The sequence below is a fragment of the Lagopus leucura genome, unplaced genomic scaffold (genome assembly GCF_019238085.1).
Source record: "Lagopus leucura isolate 7727_CA_CO unplaced genomic scaffold, USGS_WTPT01 Super-Scaffold_100002, whole genome shotgun sequence".
Taxonomy (NCBI): domain Eukaryota; kingdom Metazoa; phylum Chordata; class Aves; order Galliformes; family Phasianidae; genus Lagopus; species Lagopus leucura.
Window position 1 is genome coordinate 89,332,202 of NW_024962263.1, and position 16,146 is coordinate 89,348,347.

Consider the following 16,146-nt stretch of genomic DNA (forward strand, 5'->3'; position numbering starts at 1 on the left):
GGAGAGTCGTATTAAACAAAGGTCCACATTGGCCCACATCCCTGTAAAATACATGTTGGTGGACTATTTCAAGTCTGAGAACCCAAGATATGCATGGGATTCACAGCATTCCACAAGAACTGAGTTTACACTATGTAGACCCATGCCTTTCCTAAACTTGTGGCAGACATGCTGAGAGCTTCATTACTCTAGATAAACAAAAAAGGAAAATCAGAACCAGGTGAATGACCATGAAATTAAAAAGGAATGGCTACAAAGAATGCACTGTTCATGACCCTTTGTGAGAAGAGATCAGTGCAGGACTCTCACTTTTCAAATGACTCTTCTTAGTAGGAAGGAAAAGGTAAATTCATTTTAGATTTGTGAATTGAGATAATGTTTTCTACCCTTTATTAGAGGAAAGAGACAAGAGAGTTAAAAATGAGCAAAAAGAAAATGCACCTTTTATTGATACTGTGACAGTGCATAGTGGCTAGTTAATTATGGTGAGTGCTCTGAGTTGAAGACTGATCATAATAACATTTATCTAGAACTCAGGTTTTTCCGTGCCTGGGGTATCATTGGATCTGCTCAAGTCCTTGTCCTCTCCTGCTTTTCCTCAGGCTGGGCAGCACTGGGCAGCGCTGGTAGGTGACTTACTGGTGTCACTGGTGTCAGGATCAAGTGGAAAGTTAGGAGAGAGGAGTGAAGAGCAAGTGTTGGAGTCTCACCCTCTCTTTCCTATCAGAAATAAGTTCAGGATCTGAAACTTAAGTTCAGATATGAGGTTGAATCAGTTTGGAGCATGACGGAGTCATTTGGAGTAATGCAATATGTTTTCTTCCAGGAGCATGCCCCTCAATATTTACTGTCATTGAGGACAGTAAAGTTAATTGTCTGCCCTGTTTAAAATATACCCTTTTTAATTTCCAATTGCAGCCTTTGTGTTACTATGCCTACGCCCAAAATGATCAAGTTCAGTATGAATGGGGGGACATGTCTATGGAAGGCTTGAATGGGCATTTCTGATTTAGCAAGGGATGGACATGCATTTCCAAGTGATCCTGAGACCAGATATATCTTGATTAAAGGGCTCTCTATCCTAAGTCTCTCTGTGTAAATATTTGTAAAGCATGATCAAGTGATCTCTAGAATTTCTCTTTGGTGCGCTGAGTTTGTTTCATTTCTTATCTGTAGATCATGTTTTCATGTTTTCTGAATTTCACAGCATTCCCGTGGCTGAGCCCTGAGCACTCTGTGTGTCCTTTTTATTTTAGGCATAGCTGCTGGACATGAATGTGCTTTTCTAATAATGGTCTCAGGAACATCATATTCAACATTATCTCCTGGCTTTCACTTCGTTTTGTCCCTAGATGTTATACAGTTTATCAGACAGCAGCTGGAGGAATGTTCACAAGGGGATCAGCAGTATTATTCCAGCTGTTGTTGCTAAAATACAGGAGCCATATCAAAGTAAACTACCTATCTGCTTAGTCTTCTGTGGAGCACACCCACCAGAGCTCAGCTGTTTTGGGGAGCTTTGGCTGTGAAATTTCTCATTCAGACCTCTGGACAAAGGCATCTGGAGCATGTACACATAGACTCAGCTTGAGTATGATCCTCTTCTGATGAATAGGCTCACTGAGGCTGACAATCTGGAAACCTTCCCAGAATTTTGCCCAACTAGGATTTGTTCATACATGGGAAGCAGAAAGATAGAAAGACAAAATAAAAAGGGGAAAGGAACATGGTGAAGAACAAGAGGCAGAGTAAAAAGGAGGTGATCCCAACTTTGGGCTGCATATCAAAGAGGAAATGGTTTTGTTCCATTCAAAACCTCCAATAATGGTTGTTTCTTAGTGGCACCTACTCAGCCATCAGCATGACCAGCATGAGTTTCTTGATGAAAGTGATCGCTTCAGAGGCAGCCAACTTGGCACAGTCTCACTTCATGCTGGACATTGTTTCCATTTGGCGGCTGTTGGTGGCCTGTTGGTGGACTCGCTCCAGTTCCCAGTAGACAGATGGCTGCAAAAACTCTGCTACAGATGGTCCATCTCTGGCCTTATTAGCAGCCTTGGCAGAGAGGTCAGTTGACACATTGGGCCGTAGAAGTGGAGTGCCCTTGTTACCTCTGGTTATGGTTGTCCTAGGTCACAACTGGAAACCATGTGTGCTGGCCATGTTTTCCACCAGCTGTATGGAAAACAGAGGCATTCAGAAAATAAATAATAATAAGAAAAAGATCTTCTCACTTGAAAGCTGACTTGAAAAATGAAAAGTGGGGAGAAACAGAATTGCTCATGGGTCAGAACAGATTGAATGACTTAGAGCTGTACTTCTTTTCGCTTTGGTCTGTGCCACTCCTTGACAGGATGGTGTTTCAGAAGCAGCCTGATGCATTTTCCATCCTTGAACCCAACTGCAGTTCAACAGCCTCCGGAATCAGAGTGACCTTTCCATAGCATGGAGATCAATGCTTGCTATCAAATAGCTCTTCAACCAGCCTGTCAGCATGTAGGGCACGGCAGCAGCTGAATGAATGCTGTATCGCTGAGAGATATCGGTGTAAGCTTTTTTCATTCCCTGTCCATAGAGGCTGAAGATTGATTTAGTGGTTGTCAGCAAGCTCTCAAGTGGCTTTTAATGCTTGCTTTAAACCCAAGAGCTCTGCTTTTTGCTGGGGAGGCTAAGGCACTCTGTGGTCCTGGTGGAAGGCAGCAGGAATGAGTAAGTTTGTGCGGAGAAGGATGTGTAGGAGCACCACGAGAAAGCAAAGTTGGCTCAGTGTTTGCAGAGAAGAGGGGAGCAGAATGGATACAGAGAGACAAACTGCAGGGTTTTCCTATGTTCTCCTTCTGTCTTGGGCTTCCCCACATCCCACAAGACCCAGGCCAGAGCAGAAGCTCCCTACATTTGCAGTGAGAGGTTTTCCAAGCTTTGGTGTCTGTGCGCAGTGTGCTTTGATAAATAAGGCAGTCCATGTTGCAGCTAAGGGATAGTGAGAAAGAACTCTGCAGACCTCTCATCTGGCTAAGCATCAAGGCCTCCGTGTTTTCCATCTCTGCCATGAGTTCCTGCCTTCTTTTGCCAAATGTCCTGGATAGGAATCCTGATTTCCTTCTGTGGAATATCCCTGAGCTAGAGTTGATGCAGGAAAAAAAAAGCAAGAATCATAGCTTGTAAGTGTTCAGTAATGAGGTCAGGCTGACAAAGAGCAGTATGGAAGCATTAGGAAAGCTGGTTCTCAACTCTATTTGAAACTGATAAAAGACGTGAAAGGCATGAAGAAGGGTTTCTGTAGGTACAACAGCACTAAAGGATGATCCAAGGAAATGCTGAATAGGAAACATGTTCTGATGGAGAAGGACATGGAGAAAATCAGGGTAATTAATCACTGCCCTCTTCATCTTGGTCTACTGCCAACATTTGCTTCCATGGATCCAGGTCCCAGAATCTTGGAGAAGAAACTGGGGAAAAAAGTCACTATGCATCACCATGAAGGAGAAAACTGAGAACTATGTAAAATAGATATTTGCATGCCCATGGCTTCAAATGGGATGATTAGTGTGTTGAGATGGAGCTTGCTGTACAATAGTGCCAGTATCTATCATCTGGATAGGTTCAAGGTGGTTTGAAGAAGTGTTATATTCATCTTTAAAAAGGGCAAGGAGTTGGATCTGCAGAACTACTTGCTGTTCAGTCTGTTCACAGACTTTGGAAAGATTAAAGAGCAAATAGTGAAAAAGACTTTCTCCAAGCAAAATGATGGACAAGAGAGTGATTGGGAATAGACAGCACATATTTTTCAGGGACAGATTGCACCTGACTGACCTGCTTTCCTTCTGTGATGGGATGGCTGGTAGCTTGGATATTGAAGAGAAGTGGGCATTGTATATTTTGTCATTACCGAGGCCTTTGACACAGGCATCTTAGTAAACAAACTAGTGAATTTTGGATTGGATTAATCTGCTAAAGCAGATTAAAATCTGGCTGTAGTTCATGCAGGCTCTGGGTTAAAGATTTGAAGCCTAACCAGCAGCTGGTTACTAGCAGTATCTTTCAGTGGTTGGTGCCAGGACCAATATCATTTAATATCTTCATTAACAGCCTGGATGATGGGGAAAAAGGCACTCTTGGCAAGTTCTTGGATGTCTATACCAATATGGAAAGAGTGATTCATATGCTGGAGAGCAGCAATGACAAGCTTCAACAAATTGGAGATATAGGGTGGAGAAATTTTACACCAAAGACAAATGAGCACTTCTGCACCTGGAACTGAACAACTACATGCAGCAGGACAAGCTGGAGGCTGGCTGGCTTGGTAATGTCTCCAAAGAAGCCTCAGGGAATCCAGTTGGTGACAATTTATACATAACTCAGCAATGCAACTGTTCAACAGTGAAGGCCTGCACTAATAGTAATATAACCAACAGGTCAAGGGAAATTGTTATTCCCCTCTACTTGACTTTCTTTAAGGCCACATCTGGAATAGTATTTCCATAATACCCACAATACCCCACAATACAGGAGAGAGATCAACAAACTTAATCGAGTCCAGTTTAAGGAGCAATAGAACATAATGCTCAAGGAGAGGCACAGGGAACAAGGAAAGCTTGGGTAGATTGAAGAGAAGAAGTCTGTTAAGGAGGAGACATGGAGAAAGTGGAGTCATAAAACTCACAGATGGATACAGTGCAGGATTTAGGGGCAAAAACCACCAATTGCATCATGAAAAATTCCAACTGGATTGAAGAAAAAATGGCTCTTCACCATGAGTGGTTAAAAACTGAAGCAAATCACCCAGAAGAGGTTATGGCACTTCCCATTCTTAAACGTTTTTGAAATTTGATTGGACAATGCCCTGAAAAACATGACAGGACTTGGAAATCAGCTCTGGTTTGGGCAGAGGATTGAATTGGCAACTCCAGAGGGTTTTTTTTCCAAGCTAAATTATTCTGATATTCTGATTCTACAAGGTGCCAACTCACACTTCATTTTTTGAAGGTTCAGGGATCCGGGGAACAGGAACTTCTGGTAGATAACAGCAAGCATGGAGAAAGAAAAGGCTTTTCAGGGGGGAAAAAATGTGAAAACAGCTGTTTATTAACCCCTTATTTTGACATGCAGACTACATTTACACTCAACTCATTTTTTACTATTTCTTTTTTTAACAGAGGAAATTTCCTAAATGAGCATTAATGCCATAGTGTTCCTACACAGACTTAGCACATCCCATTCTTACCAGCACATTGTCCAAATCCCCCTTTCTATCCCATAGAAGCTGCTGACTATAGATTTGACACATATTTTACTTCACACAATCAGAACATCCGAAGATTGATGGCTTGATATCCTACAAATGGAGTAAGATTCAGATGCCCCTTATTATTGTATTTGAAACAAGTAAAACAGCAAAATCTGGGATCAGACTGGCTAAGGAATAACTCCAGGCTTGTTTTACTTGCAGCAAATTCAGTTTCTAGCTGAGCTGGAAACCTAAATTTTGAAATGTGTTATGGGGTTGGAGTGTGTTTCAAGAAAGAACTACTTATAAACCAGTTTTCTAACAAAGCTGATGTAAAGTGAGTCTGCTTTTCATCAGTGACTGTTTTTTGTATCCAGAAAAACATATTCTCAACATTTGTATTTATCTAGAAGGAAAACTAGCAGGGAAGTTAAAATCCAAGTTTCACAGTCTCCAATAGATCTAAAGCACAGATTCTTTCTTGGCTCAATACAGATATGCACTAAACTCATCTTGTCCTACCAGTCAGAAATGCAGACTCTACAGCCAGAGTGCGACTGACACACTCTTGCTAAAATTAATTAATGAAATTAAATTCTTAGTATAAATAGTTGATGTACTGGAATATACAAAATAATCCTGCATTAGCCTCCAGGGATGAGCTGTCTGGTTAATAGATCTGTTTCTAATTTTTCTAGACATCAGTTTCTACTCTTTACTCATCTGGTATTCAGGCAGGGCACTTACTGCATCACTGAGATTACTCATACGTGTAAGGGTTGGTTATGGTCAGGTCCTGAGTCAATCCTTAAAGACTTGCACTTTTGCAATTCCCTTTTAATTTTATTAGATACATAAAAGCACCTTCAAAGAAATTTTCCTCTGTAGCCAGTCATTTGAATTAACTGTGCACATACTTCAGCAGCAAGTTGGTGCTGTGCTGCACATTGTAAATGAGAAATGACAAGTGGCTTGCTCCTGCAAGGTGCTGAAGGCAACAGCTTCCTAACTTGGATTCCTGATGTCCCAGACCCACGGTTACAGCTACATATTTGGCCTAGTTTTGAGAAGCGTTAAACCTCTCCATCTGGAAAAACAAACAAACAAAAAAAAACCCAAACCAACCACAGTTTCTTTTCACTTCTGGATCTGTTGTTAGGTTAAACAAAGGGGAATGCTGAATCACAAGCACTTTGTTGTGAAGATGCATGCGTTCGTAACCTGCTTTCATCGCCAGCATGCTTGTGGCTCTTCTTATTTGGGAATCTTTCCATGTGTTGCGTGTATGTTTTCTTCTAAGCTCCTTTCCAAGTCCCCTACCAAGTGAGCAGAGCTGAAGGGGACTACAGCACTCAATACTATTTTAGAAAAGGTTTAGAGTAGGGAGCAGGCTAGCCCCTGATTTTTTGGCTCATGCTCGTAACTCCAACATTGATGGGGAGGATTGAGAGGTCTGTGCACCACGCCCAAGCTCTCCTCCTCCTTTTTCCCCTTGTACTTGTCTGTTTAACACACGAGATCTGAAGAAAGTGGGCCGTCTCTTACCATGGGATTGTGTAAAGCCCAGTGGCTTCATGCAAGGTGTAACAGGGTGGATCTCCTTCCCCTCTTCTCTTTCTGCAGGTATATCCGCTCAGAGCGCTCAGTCATTCTTATCAACTTCTGCCTGTCCATCATCTCCTCCAATGCTCTCATCCTCATCGGACAGACCCAGACGCGGAATAAGGTAGGAGATACGTTGGACCTTGTTTGTTTGTTTGCTTTGCTCCTGATTTAGCGTTGAAACAATCCGCTCAGCAGTGCTTCCTCTTTTTTCTTCCATCTGTTAATTAGCAACGTGTCAAAGACATGACTAAATGGCAGATTTCAATTTTCTCTCACTCGCTCTTTGATAATTTGTCAGCATCCTCAGGGCTTTGATTAAAACCAATGTGATACTTTTGAATATCTGCCTAGAGTAGCTGGCACATGGCACGGTGAAAAAACATGGTTATTTGCGAGGCTTTAACCATTTTATTTTCCAAAAATTACAAAGGAAGACAGATTGAGAAAGAGCTAAAAAAGCAATAACACTCAGCATCTCAGCATTACATTTATTTCTACAGCAACGTTTATGCTCCAAGCCTAAAGCACTTGGCAGATGTTAAGGAAAGCAGCCACCAAGAACACCTTTCTTGGAGTGGGAAGCGTTGCTGTGCACATCATGCACATTGCAGAGCTGAGACCACAAGAGACTTGGAAGTCACAGTGCCAATTGAGCAGTGAAGATGAGAACTGAGCATGGATTTTCAAGCCATGGGCATAGATTGCAGGGTACTATCATGGCTTTTCACATTAGAGATGCAGATGGAGAGGTGTTATGTTATTGTATGACTTTTCTCCAGCTAAATTACTTTCTCTGTTGGCAGCTAGCATAACAAATCACTGCTCATGTTTAATATTTTCCTATTGTACATCTTCCTCGCTCTTCAAGTGCTCCAGCCATATTAACTCCTCTAAGCAGAAAACTGAGGCCAAAAGTGTCTTCCAGCTCCTCCTGCTGCTGAAGTCACAATCAGAAATCAAAATTTAGCTTTTAATTAACAGTAACCAGCCAATTTATTCGAGTCTGGACCTTGACATCCAGAGCATGCTGTCACTTTTGGAAGCATTTCTGCAGAGAAGCCTCAGGCTTTAATGAATCACAGAGACTCATTGCTATGCGAGGCCTTTTAGGTCAGAGCAGGGTGATGTTTTAAAGAAAGCTTTACAGCTACTTGAGTCATACCTGTGGAGAAAAGTTTGGGGAGATGCAATCAAGTGGCCCTGTTGCTCTTAAACCAACACCATTCAGAAGCATTGCAAAGCAGAGCTGTCTTTCATGGTCAGCATGGTTTGCCTGGAGCAAGAATTGAGAAGAGGGTGATCAGCTCTGTATTGCTATTCTAAGGGTGCATTGCAACCCCAAATGTGTGCGAGGAGCAACTTTTCATAGAAGGAAGACTGAGAGATGCTCATCATGTCCGACCATGAGTGGACCTCCTATTTGGTTATCCTTCTTCACCCCAGGATAGGAGATGGATATTGTTAACCCTCTCCCATCTCCTTAACAACAGTTGGGAGCTCAGTTTCCTTCTTACACTTTTTCTCATAGTTGCTTTGGATGTTAAGTGTCAGAGCTGTTAGTGAGGATTCAAAGCTCCCGGCTCTAATTGCGTGAGGCAGATTAGTTCTTTGGACATACATATGCATGAAACACCATAAATAGAAAGGTTATTCTTGGGATTCCACTCTGCTGTCTAGTAAACAGTCTCTATCACAGAGCAGGGAAAGAAAACTGAACAAAGAAGGGATGAAAGACTGTAAATTTGGAACCTATTCACATTCAATCATTGATAGTGGAGCTTCCTAAAATATTAGTGATTGAATTATAATTGCAGTTACACTAGGAGAATTTCTACAGTACTAGTTTCCTGGGAAATGCCAAATACTCCTGTCATTTTCGTCTGCATAACCTCAAAGGCAAGACTCCACACCTGGATTTGCTATGCTTTTTAAAGATGAAAGGCCCAGGAAAAGGCTAAAAAATTGCAGTCAGCAATAATGTGATACAAAAGAAATGAATTCAGTGTATCTCAGAGATGGGGCTATGTGCTGGATGGAAGCAAATTTCTCCTCTTTTAGAAAAACAAGGACTAATGGCCTTTACAACCATATCTCCTTGGGGAAATTGGGAAAACAAGAGGGAAAATTCTCTTGTTCCCAAATCTGAGTAAAATTATCTGCTTGTTTTTAATGGATTTTAAATGAGGGCCATTCACTGTCATAAATGTGCATTGTTTTTGTGGTGCTCCTCTCTCTTCTTTTCCCCTTTCCCTCAGAACTACCTAGTTGAGTGAGTATTTCTGGAAAATAAATGTCCCAGGTGGAAAAATGGAAAGCAGACGTCTTTTCTCCCCTTTACAAACTGCTGGCAAAGAGGGCAGAAAAACACTGCTGATGCAGAACAAAATCAGCTCAGATAAACTGATGCTGTCATTTCTGGCAGTAGTTAAAAAAAAAAACAAAACAACAGTTGTAAAATATAAATTTCTTAAAGTACATTCCTGGAAGTAACTTGTTTGTAACTGTTTTACATAGACCTGTAAGCTGATGCATAGCAACCACCTTTGGAAGATTCTTTTGAAAACATGAAAATTACTTCAAATTATCACATTGAGCTGGGCTATTTGTAGTGATCTGTCATGTACTTGCAGGCAGAATACCAAAGGTTTCTGTGTCAAATACAAATACGGAATGAAAAGGCAGTTCCTGTCTCAAAGAACGCAACGTCTAACTTTTATTCCCAACTTCTGATAATGTCTGTCAGTGCCAGTGTATGAATTGAGGGCAATTCAATAAAATCATGATAAAAGATGCTCGGTGCATGAGAGCTCTCTGCTGAAAGATGCTGGTGGATGAAAAAAGAGGAAGGTTCAGTGACCGTAAACCCAAAGTCCATGTTTCCTGATATAACTCAAAGCGGAGAAATTCTTCGCTATTCACTCCCACCCCCATCTGTCCTCAATGCCTTAAGCCAATTTTTTTTTTCACCCAGAGTCACTTTTAAAGTTTATTTGCTCTCCCTTCTCTTTGGGAGTTTCTCTCCATCATTTTGTTTCACGTTCATTCACAGTTTCTTCTTCTCCAATGGTGCAAATTAAGCATAGCCCTGGCAGAGTTAACAGAGCGGCACCAATTTGCACCAGTGAATGATTTGGGTTTGCTGAGTTAAAAACAAAGATGAGCTTGTCAGCTTTCCAGCCCATCTCCCCGCCGCTACAGGATTGTTCTCCATAATGCATTTGCTAGTACTTTCCCTAGTTTAATTTTAAATGGCTTGAGCTCTCTCTGTGTCCCTTGAGAGGTTTCCTTGCCAAGTTGTAGAGCTCACCATTATGAAATTTATTCTGCCATTTCATTAATTTTTCCTTCCCAACCCCCCCCTCCCTTTTTTCTAGTAGCTATGTGCTCTTGGACAAATCATGCTTTCAGCCCTTACCAAGCCCCTACCAGCCATGTTTTTACCCCAGCTCTCACACCTTAACTATGTTTCTTTGCAAAGAGCCATCTTTCCCAGTCTGAATTGCCTTTCTCTGATTTCATTACTGCAAAGCACCAATGGTACGGTGCTTTGCAATCCTTTTGAGCTGAGATTAGTGCACAGCTTAATAACTGCTCCATCCTCTCTGAAAGCATCAGGGATTTGATTTGATCACTGGAAAATACTGCTGAAGCCAAACAGCACAAGGGCAAGGCATGGATTCAAACTTCAGTATGGAGATGTGTCAGGGAAGGTCATGTGGGAGATCAGGAAAAGGTTCTTCACCAAATGGTGGTGGACATGGAAGGCTCACCAGGGCAGTGGACATGGCACCAAGCTGCCAGAATTCAAGGAGCATTTGGATACTGCTCTCATACATAGGGTTTGAATTTTGGGTGGTCTTGTGTAGGGCCAGGAGTTGGACTCAGTGATCCATATGGGTCTCTTCCAACTTGGGATATTCTATTGTTGTATGAAAATAGTTAACCACAGGCTTGGAGCTCTCATTTAAGAGCAGTCAGTTTCTGTGCAGTGCTTAAATTTGAAACAAACACTTCAATCCTATGCTAGGTCAAAGCTCGAGGGGGAAGCTGCCTCTTCCTGAGAAGTCTTTTCCTTTGCTGATCCCTGTGACCTTCCTTTCCTTCCAGAGCCCGATTTGGAAGCAGCTCCCTCCGCCTGCCTCTCTCCTCTCTCCTCTTTCTCACCTCTCATATGTGCTCCTTTCCTCCTTTCTCCAGGTGATATGCACGCTGGTGGCGGCTTTCTTGCACTTCTTCTTCCTCTCCTCTTTCTGCTGGGTGCTGACCGAGGCCTGGCAGTCCTACATGGCCGTGACGGGTCGGTTACGGAACCGCATCATCCGCAAGCGCTTCTTGTGTCTCGGATGGGGTGAGGATTGTGGGTCTGCATAGAAGTTCCATTGGGCCAGGGGAGAGAAAAAACAAACAAACAAACAACACTGTTCCATCCTAGCGTGAAGATCAAAGAGTATTCTGGATTGGTGCTGTGCAAAAAGCTTAGTTTGACACCCTTAAGTGTGTCAAAAAGGGCTCAGATGGTTGAAAATGAGCAAAAGCCAAAAGCTGCTATCTCCACCCAACAGCAGTATGAAGGAGATGAGCTGGGAAGGGGCTATGTGTTCATTGCAAGGGCACAGTGGGGCTGGGGGGGTTCTCCTGGCTCTGGCTTTCTTCCCTACTTCTCTTTTATTTTTCTCTCACTGTCTCCTTCCATGTGCGACCCGGGGATAAGCAAGCTCTGAAATGCTGTCTCCATGGCAGCAGGACCTTTCATAGACAAATAAACTATGAGACCAGTGCAGATGCTTGTAACTAATTTTCCTCCCTCTGCCTCTTCCGTATGTTTAATTTATTAGCTTTAAATGATGCATTCTGTAGTTGAAAACAAACGCAAACCCGTAACCTGGGCTCTCAAAGCAACATGAAGCTTGTGTTTGAAAGGAGTGACTGAACAAAAAGTTGCTCAAAAGCAAGCAGAGGAAAAAAGAGAAAGAGAGAATCAGAGAGCACTGTGCTTCTAAGCTGTATTAGTGGCTCATTTCACTACTGAAGTCGAGCATGAGCATTTTGCCCCAGGCAAGATATTTCCGACGGTTATGAAAGGCCCTGATGTGATTTATTTTTGCACATCAAGAGCCATCCTCCTTCCAGCACCTGCATCTCTTCAAGTTTTGCTTAGGAGACAAAACAAATGGTGGGACTGAAATACAGTGCTTGTGCATACCAAGCCTGTAACCACACACATGCAAAACACAGACACTGTGTGCTTTTTTGTGCTTGTGCATATGTTCCAATACAAACACTGTATGTGTGACTTGAGGAACATCAGGGATATCAAATGCAAAAGACTGACAGCTTCTTTAGAGAATAAAGGTAAAAAAAGGGATGTTTTCTGATTATAAATGCTAGGACAGATGAGAGTGTTAGCTGAGGGAATTTTGGATGAGCAACATTCATAATTGTAATTTGTACAGATTTAAGGGAAAAAAAAGCCTGCATGTGTAGGAACATAATTTGCACTGTTAGTAAAATGTAGCTATTCCTGGACTAGGATGTGCTGGCTGATAAATGGTGCATAATAACTGTTTGGAATAGGTTAGGACACAAAGTGAAGAACACTCTCACCTATTAAAGCAGCAAGGGAATTTCTGGTATTTAGCATCCTCCTAGACTTCAGCTGTAGTGCTGGGATTAATGGCATCTCTAAGAGGGCAGAGGATGTAAATAAGTTTTCAAGAGCATAATCTGAAATAATTATCACAGTCAATGAGTTGATGGTTGGGCTAGATGATCTCAGTGGTCTTTTTGAACCTTAGTGATTCTGTGATTCTGTGAATTCACTTTGTAATGGGCTGATCCTCCCCCTCTGCCCCCTTTGCTTATTAACATTTTTTCAAGCTCTTGTGGGAGAACTTTGCCAAGTTCTCAGCTGTAGCTCATTGAAGCTGCTGTGGTTTTCATCAGCAGTGAGGTTTACTCCCAGTTTCCTGTTCTCCTCTTGTGTGTGCAATTTTGCCTTTTCAGAAAAGAGGTTTTTTGCAATTAGAAAAATATAAAGTTATTTAGACATGCAAACTGTTCCCTAGAAACAGTTCAATTGGCACATCTAGTCCCAGTGAAAAAGAAACAATTTGGTTAGTCTACTTACGACCATGCCATTGTTTCAATTGGATTTTTAATGTTGCCCTGGCTGAGGTTCTGACAGGGTCTTCACTTGTTTGTAACACTTATGGCTTTTGGTAGTCATTATTATCAAATGAACTTTTTCTAATGGGACGTGGTGATCTCATTACATGATTCTCCTGCTGTCCTGACAGAAAAAAAATCTTCATATCATTCATAATATGCTTTTTTTTTTTTTTTTTTTTGAATTATGACTGTAGCACTCACTTTCTTCACAAACCCTTCTAAATTTGGCCACAGCACACACAGCGTATGGCACAATCCGGTTAGAAATAGCTTTCTTTCAAATAGTCAAGAATAGATTAAAAGTTTATTGGAAATATTTGGATGTATCTATTTTTAATCTGATCACATCCCAAGGCAAAAGATACAGCAGTCCTCACTGCTCTGCTCGTTGGCTTAACTACCATCGTGTAGCTCCCCTTTCCGATAAATGCAGCTTGTACATCTGATGAGTTCACAGCCTAAGTGTGCATTTCTGCATAATTATCACATCTAAGAGAAGTACTTTGTGAGGAACAAGTTGCTATTTTGGGCAGAGTCTTAGCCGACATTCTTCTTTCCGGAGCTTCATGCATCATGTTCTACTCTTAAAAAAATCCTTTATGACTTCTTAGTGTGCATATCATGGGATGCCACCCTGATGTCATTACAGTGAATACCATGCAGGTTATGTGTTCAAAGTATCCAGATGAGGTGTGAAGAAAGCTCAGCAAGATGGAAAGTAGTCATTACAGAACTTCTTTAGAAAGAGACATTCTGAAACCCCCCCTGCTCAATGGCTTTGGACTGCTCAAACATGAGCTCTGCTTGGATGTCTCATATGGGAAAAGAAAGTCTTTTCTTTATAACTCTCAAACTGGAACAGGCTGCTTAGGGAATCAGTAAAGTCCCCATCCCTGGAGTTGTTCATGATGTGGAGATGTGGCACTTAGGGACATGGTTTAGTGGGCATGGTGATGACAGGTTGGTGGTTGGACTAGATGATCTCAGTGCTCTTTTCCAACCTTAATGATTCTATGAAATCCTTTCTTTTCCAGACTACTCAGCCTTAGCACCTCCCAACTATCTGCTGACCCTTGCAGTTAATCAATTTTGCATCGATCTATATTGCTGAGTAACCACCCTGTCAGCAGAGTTGTTTGGATACTGTGTCTGGACAGCCCTACAGACTACAGCATCTTCTACAGCTGCCTGCTATGACCTCTACAGCACACAAATTAGGGTCTTGTCAAAAAGCACTAATCCTAGCTGGCTACTGAGCCTGCTAATTCCTAATGGGATTTGCCCATCTTTAGCATTGAGACAGCTTAATGCTTTGTTTTAGAAGTAGTAGGACTATAAAAAGCCACACAGAGCCATGCGTAGCTGAAGAGCCAGATGTTCCCAGACCACACCCAGACATTTTTATAGGGAAAGGAAAGAATCAGGCTGGGAATAGTGAATCAGAGAAGTACTCAGTTTCCTCTGTAGATCCTAGAGCATTTTACCAGGCAGGAATAGTAAGGATAAGTAGGCTGTTAGCAGGATACAACAACTTTTATTAGTTCAAATGTGCCTAGGTATTCAGAAACCCAACCTTGTCAGTAGTTTTAAGTTTCAGTCCAGCATTTCACAATAAGCAGCAGGTTTTTGTTATTTTTCTTCCTTATCATCATTTTTTTTTTGAGATTTTAGCATTAGGATCGAGGACATTGCCTCACCCCCTTATGAACCTGAAATGAGACCCCATGCTGGTATTGTTAGCTCATGACATCATGAAGACAAATTGCATACCATGAGCATCAAATAGCCTCCAAGGCACAAACTGCTCATCCTTCGTAGCACTCATAATGAAGTGTGCCCTCTCTCCAAGGTGGCTGTTTTTTCTTAGTTTGTTCCCCTTTTGGGTGCAAAAGGGGAGCAGCTCTCTGGCGTAAAGTAAATACTCTGGTTTGCAGAAAGACCTGATGTTCAGATGCTTCTTTCCATTGTGCTTCAGAGGGATTTGCTCCATTATCGTAGACTCATAGAATCATAGAATGGCTTGAGTTGGAAGGGACCTCAAGGATGATCAAGTTCCAAGCCCCCGCCATAGAGTAGGGCCACCAACCTCCAGATCTGGTACAAGACCAGGATGCCCAGGACCTCATCCAATCTGGTCTTGAACATCTCCAAGTATAGAGGATCCACAGCATGCAGGGATACAGCTGGATAGGGGGAACAGGTTTCCCATTTCCTGCTCTGTCTCATTTGGAGCAAGATTTCAACCTGAGTTGTTCACACATTATGTTAAGAGCAAACACAGCTTTTAATCTCTGCCTTGCTAGTTCTTTTGGGTTAAGTGGTGCCTGAATATTTCACCCCCAAGAAATGTCCTGGTATATTCCTGGCTGTTCTGCATCCCTAAGAATAAAATAAATGAATTTTATGCATCTGCATGTACTATCATTCCCTGCACAACTGCTGAGACCACAGCAGGATATGAGCTGATTACAGCTGACAGCATTAACTTCATTAGCAGACGTAACAAAGGTTCATGCTTCTGGCTCTGAAGGTCCTGAATTCAGACTCTGCCAAAGGCCCAGGCTTGGACAGATGGTGCTAGAATAACACAGGGAGAAATGGGGTATATTAAGTGGTTGAGTTGGAGCAGAGCTGCACATATGTTAAAATAACCAATTTTCTCTTGTTTCATTTTCCATAGGGCTCCCTGCCTTGGTGGTTGCCATTTCTGTGGGATTTACTAAAGCCAAGGGGTACGGCACCGTGAACTAGTGAGTAATGGGGCTCCTCTTCCTATTCTTTTTTTCCAGTCTCATCTCCCATCATTTTGTCAAAAAAAACAGTCACTGGCCCGCAGGAACAAAGGTAGGAGCTAAATTCTCATTGGCTTCCCATGGAAGTAGGAATGATAGGAGCTGAGGGAGCCTTCTGACATCCTCAATTCATCAGTTCATCTGAATGCTGTGCACTTGTCTCATCCCTGCCCAAATGTCCAGGGGAAACCTTAGGATAGCAAGTCTTCAGAGAAGGACTTACTGTGTGACAAGAAGCAACCCTCATAGTTCAGTCTGAATAAGTGGAATGTTTGCACCATAAAGATGAGAATGCCAACAGTCAGCATTCAGATTTTATCTGCATTTGCTTCTGAATCATCTCTAATAGAATAC

General features: G+C 42.1%; 1 protein-coding gene across 3 annotated transcripts in view; it reads left to right on the forward strand.

Moving 5' to 3' along the window:
• ADGRB1 (adhesion G protein-coupled receptor B1) overlaps positions 1 to 16,146 on the forward strand; it is a 198,265-nt gene that overhangs the window by 132,483 nt on the left and 49,636 nt on the right. For all 3 annotated transcript variants that reach the window (XM_042870068.1, XM_042870067.1, XM_042870069.1), the window contains 3 exons: positions 6,851 to 6,953; positions 11,030 to 11,180; positions 15,681 to 15,750. In XM_042870068.1, coding sequence (XP_042726002.1) covers positions 6,851 to 6,953; positions 11,030 to 11,180; positions 15,681 to 15,750 — 324 coding nt within the window. The remainder of the gene's footprint in view (positions 1 to 6,850; positions 6,954 to 11,029; positions 11,181 to 15,680; positions 15,751 to 16,146) is intronic.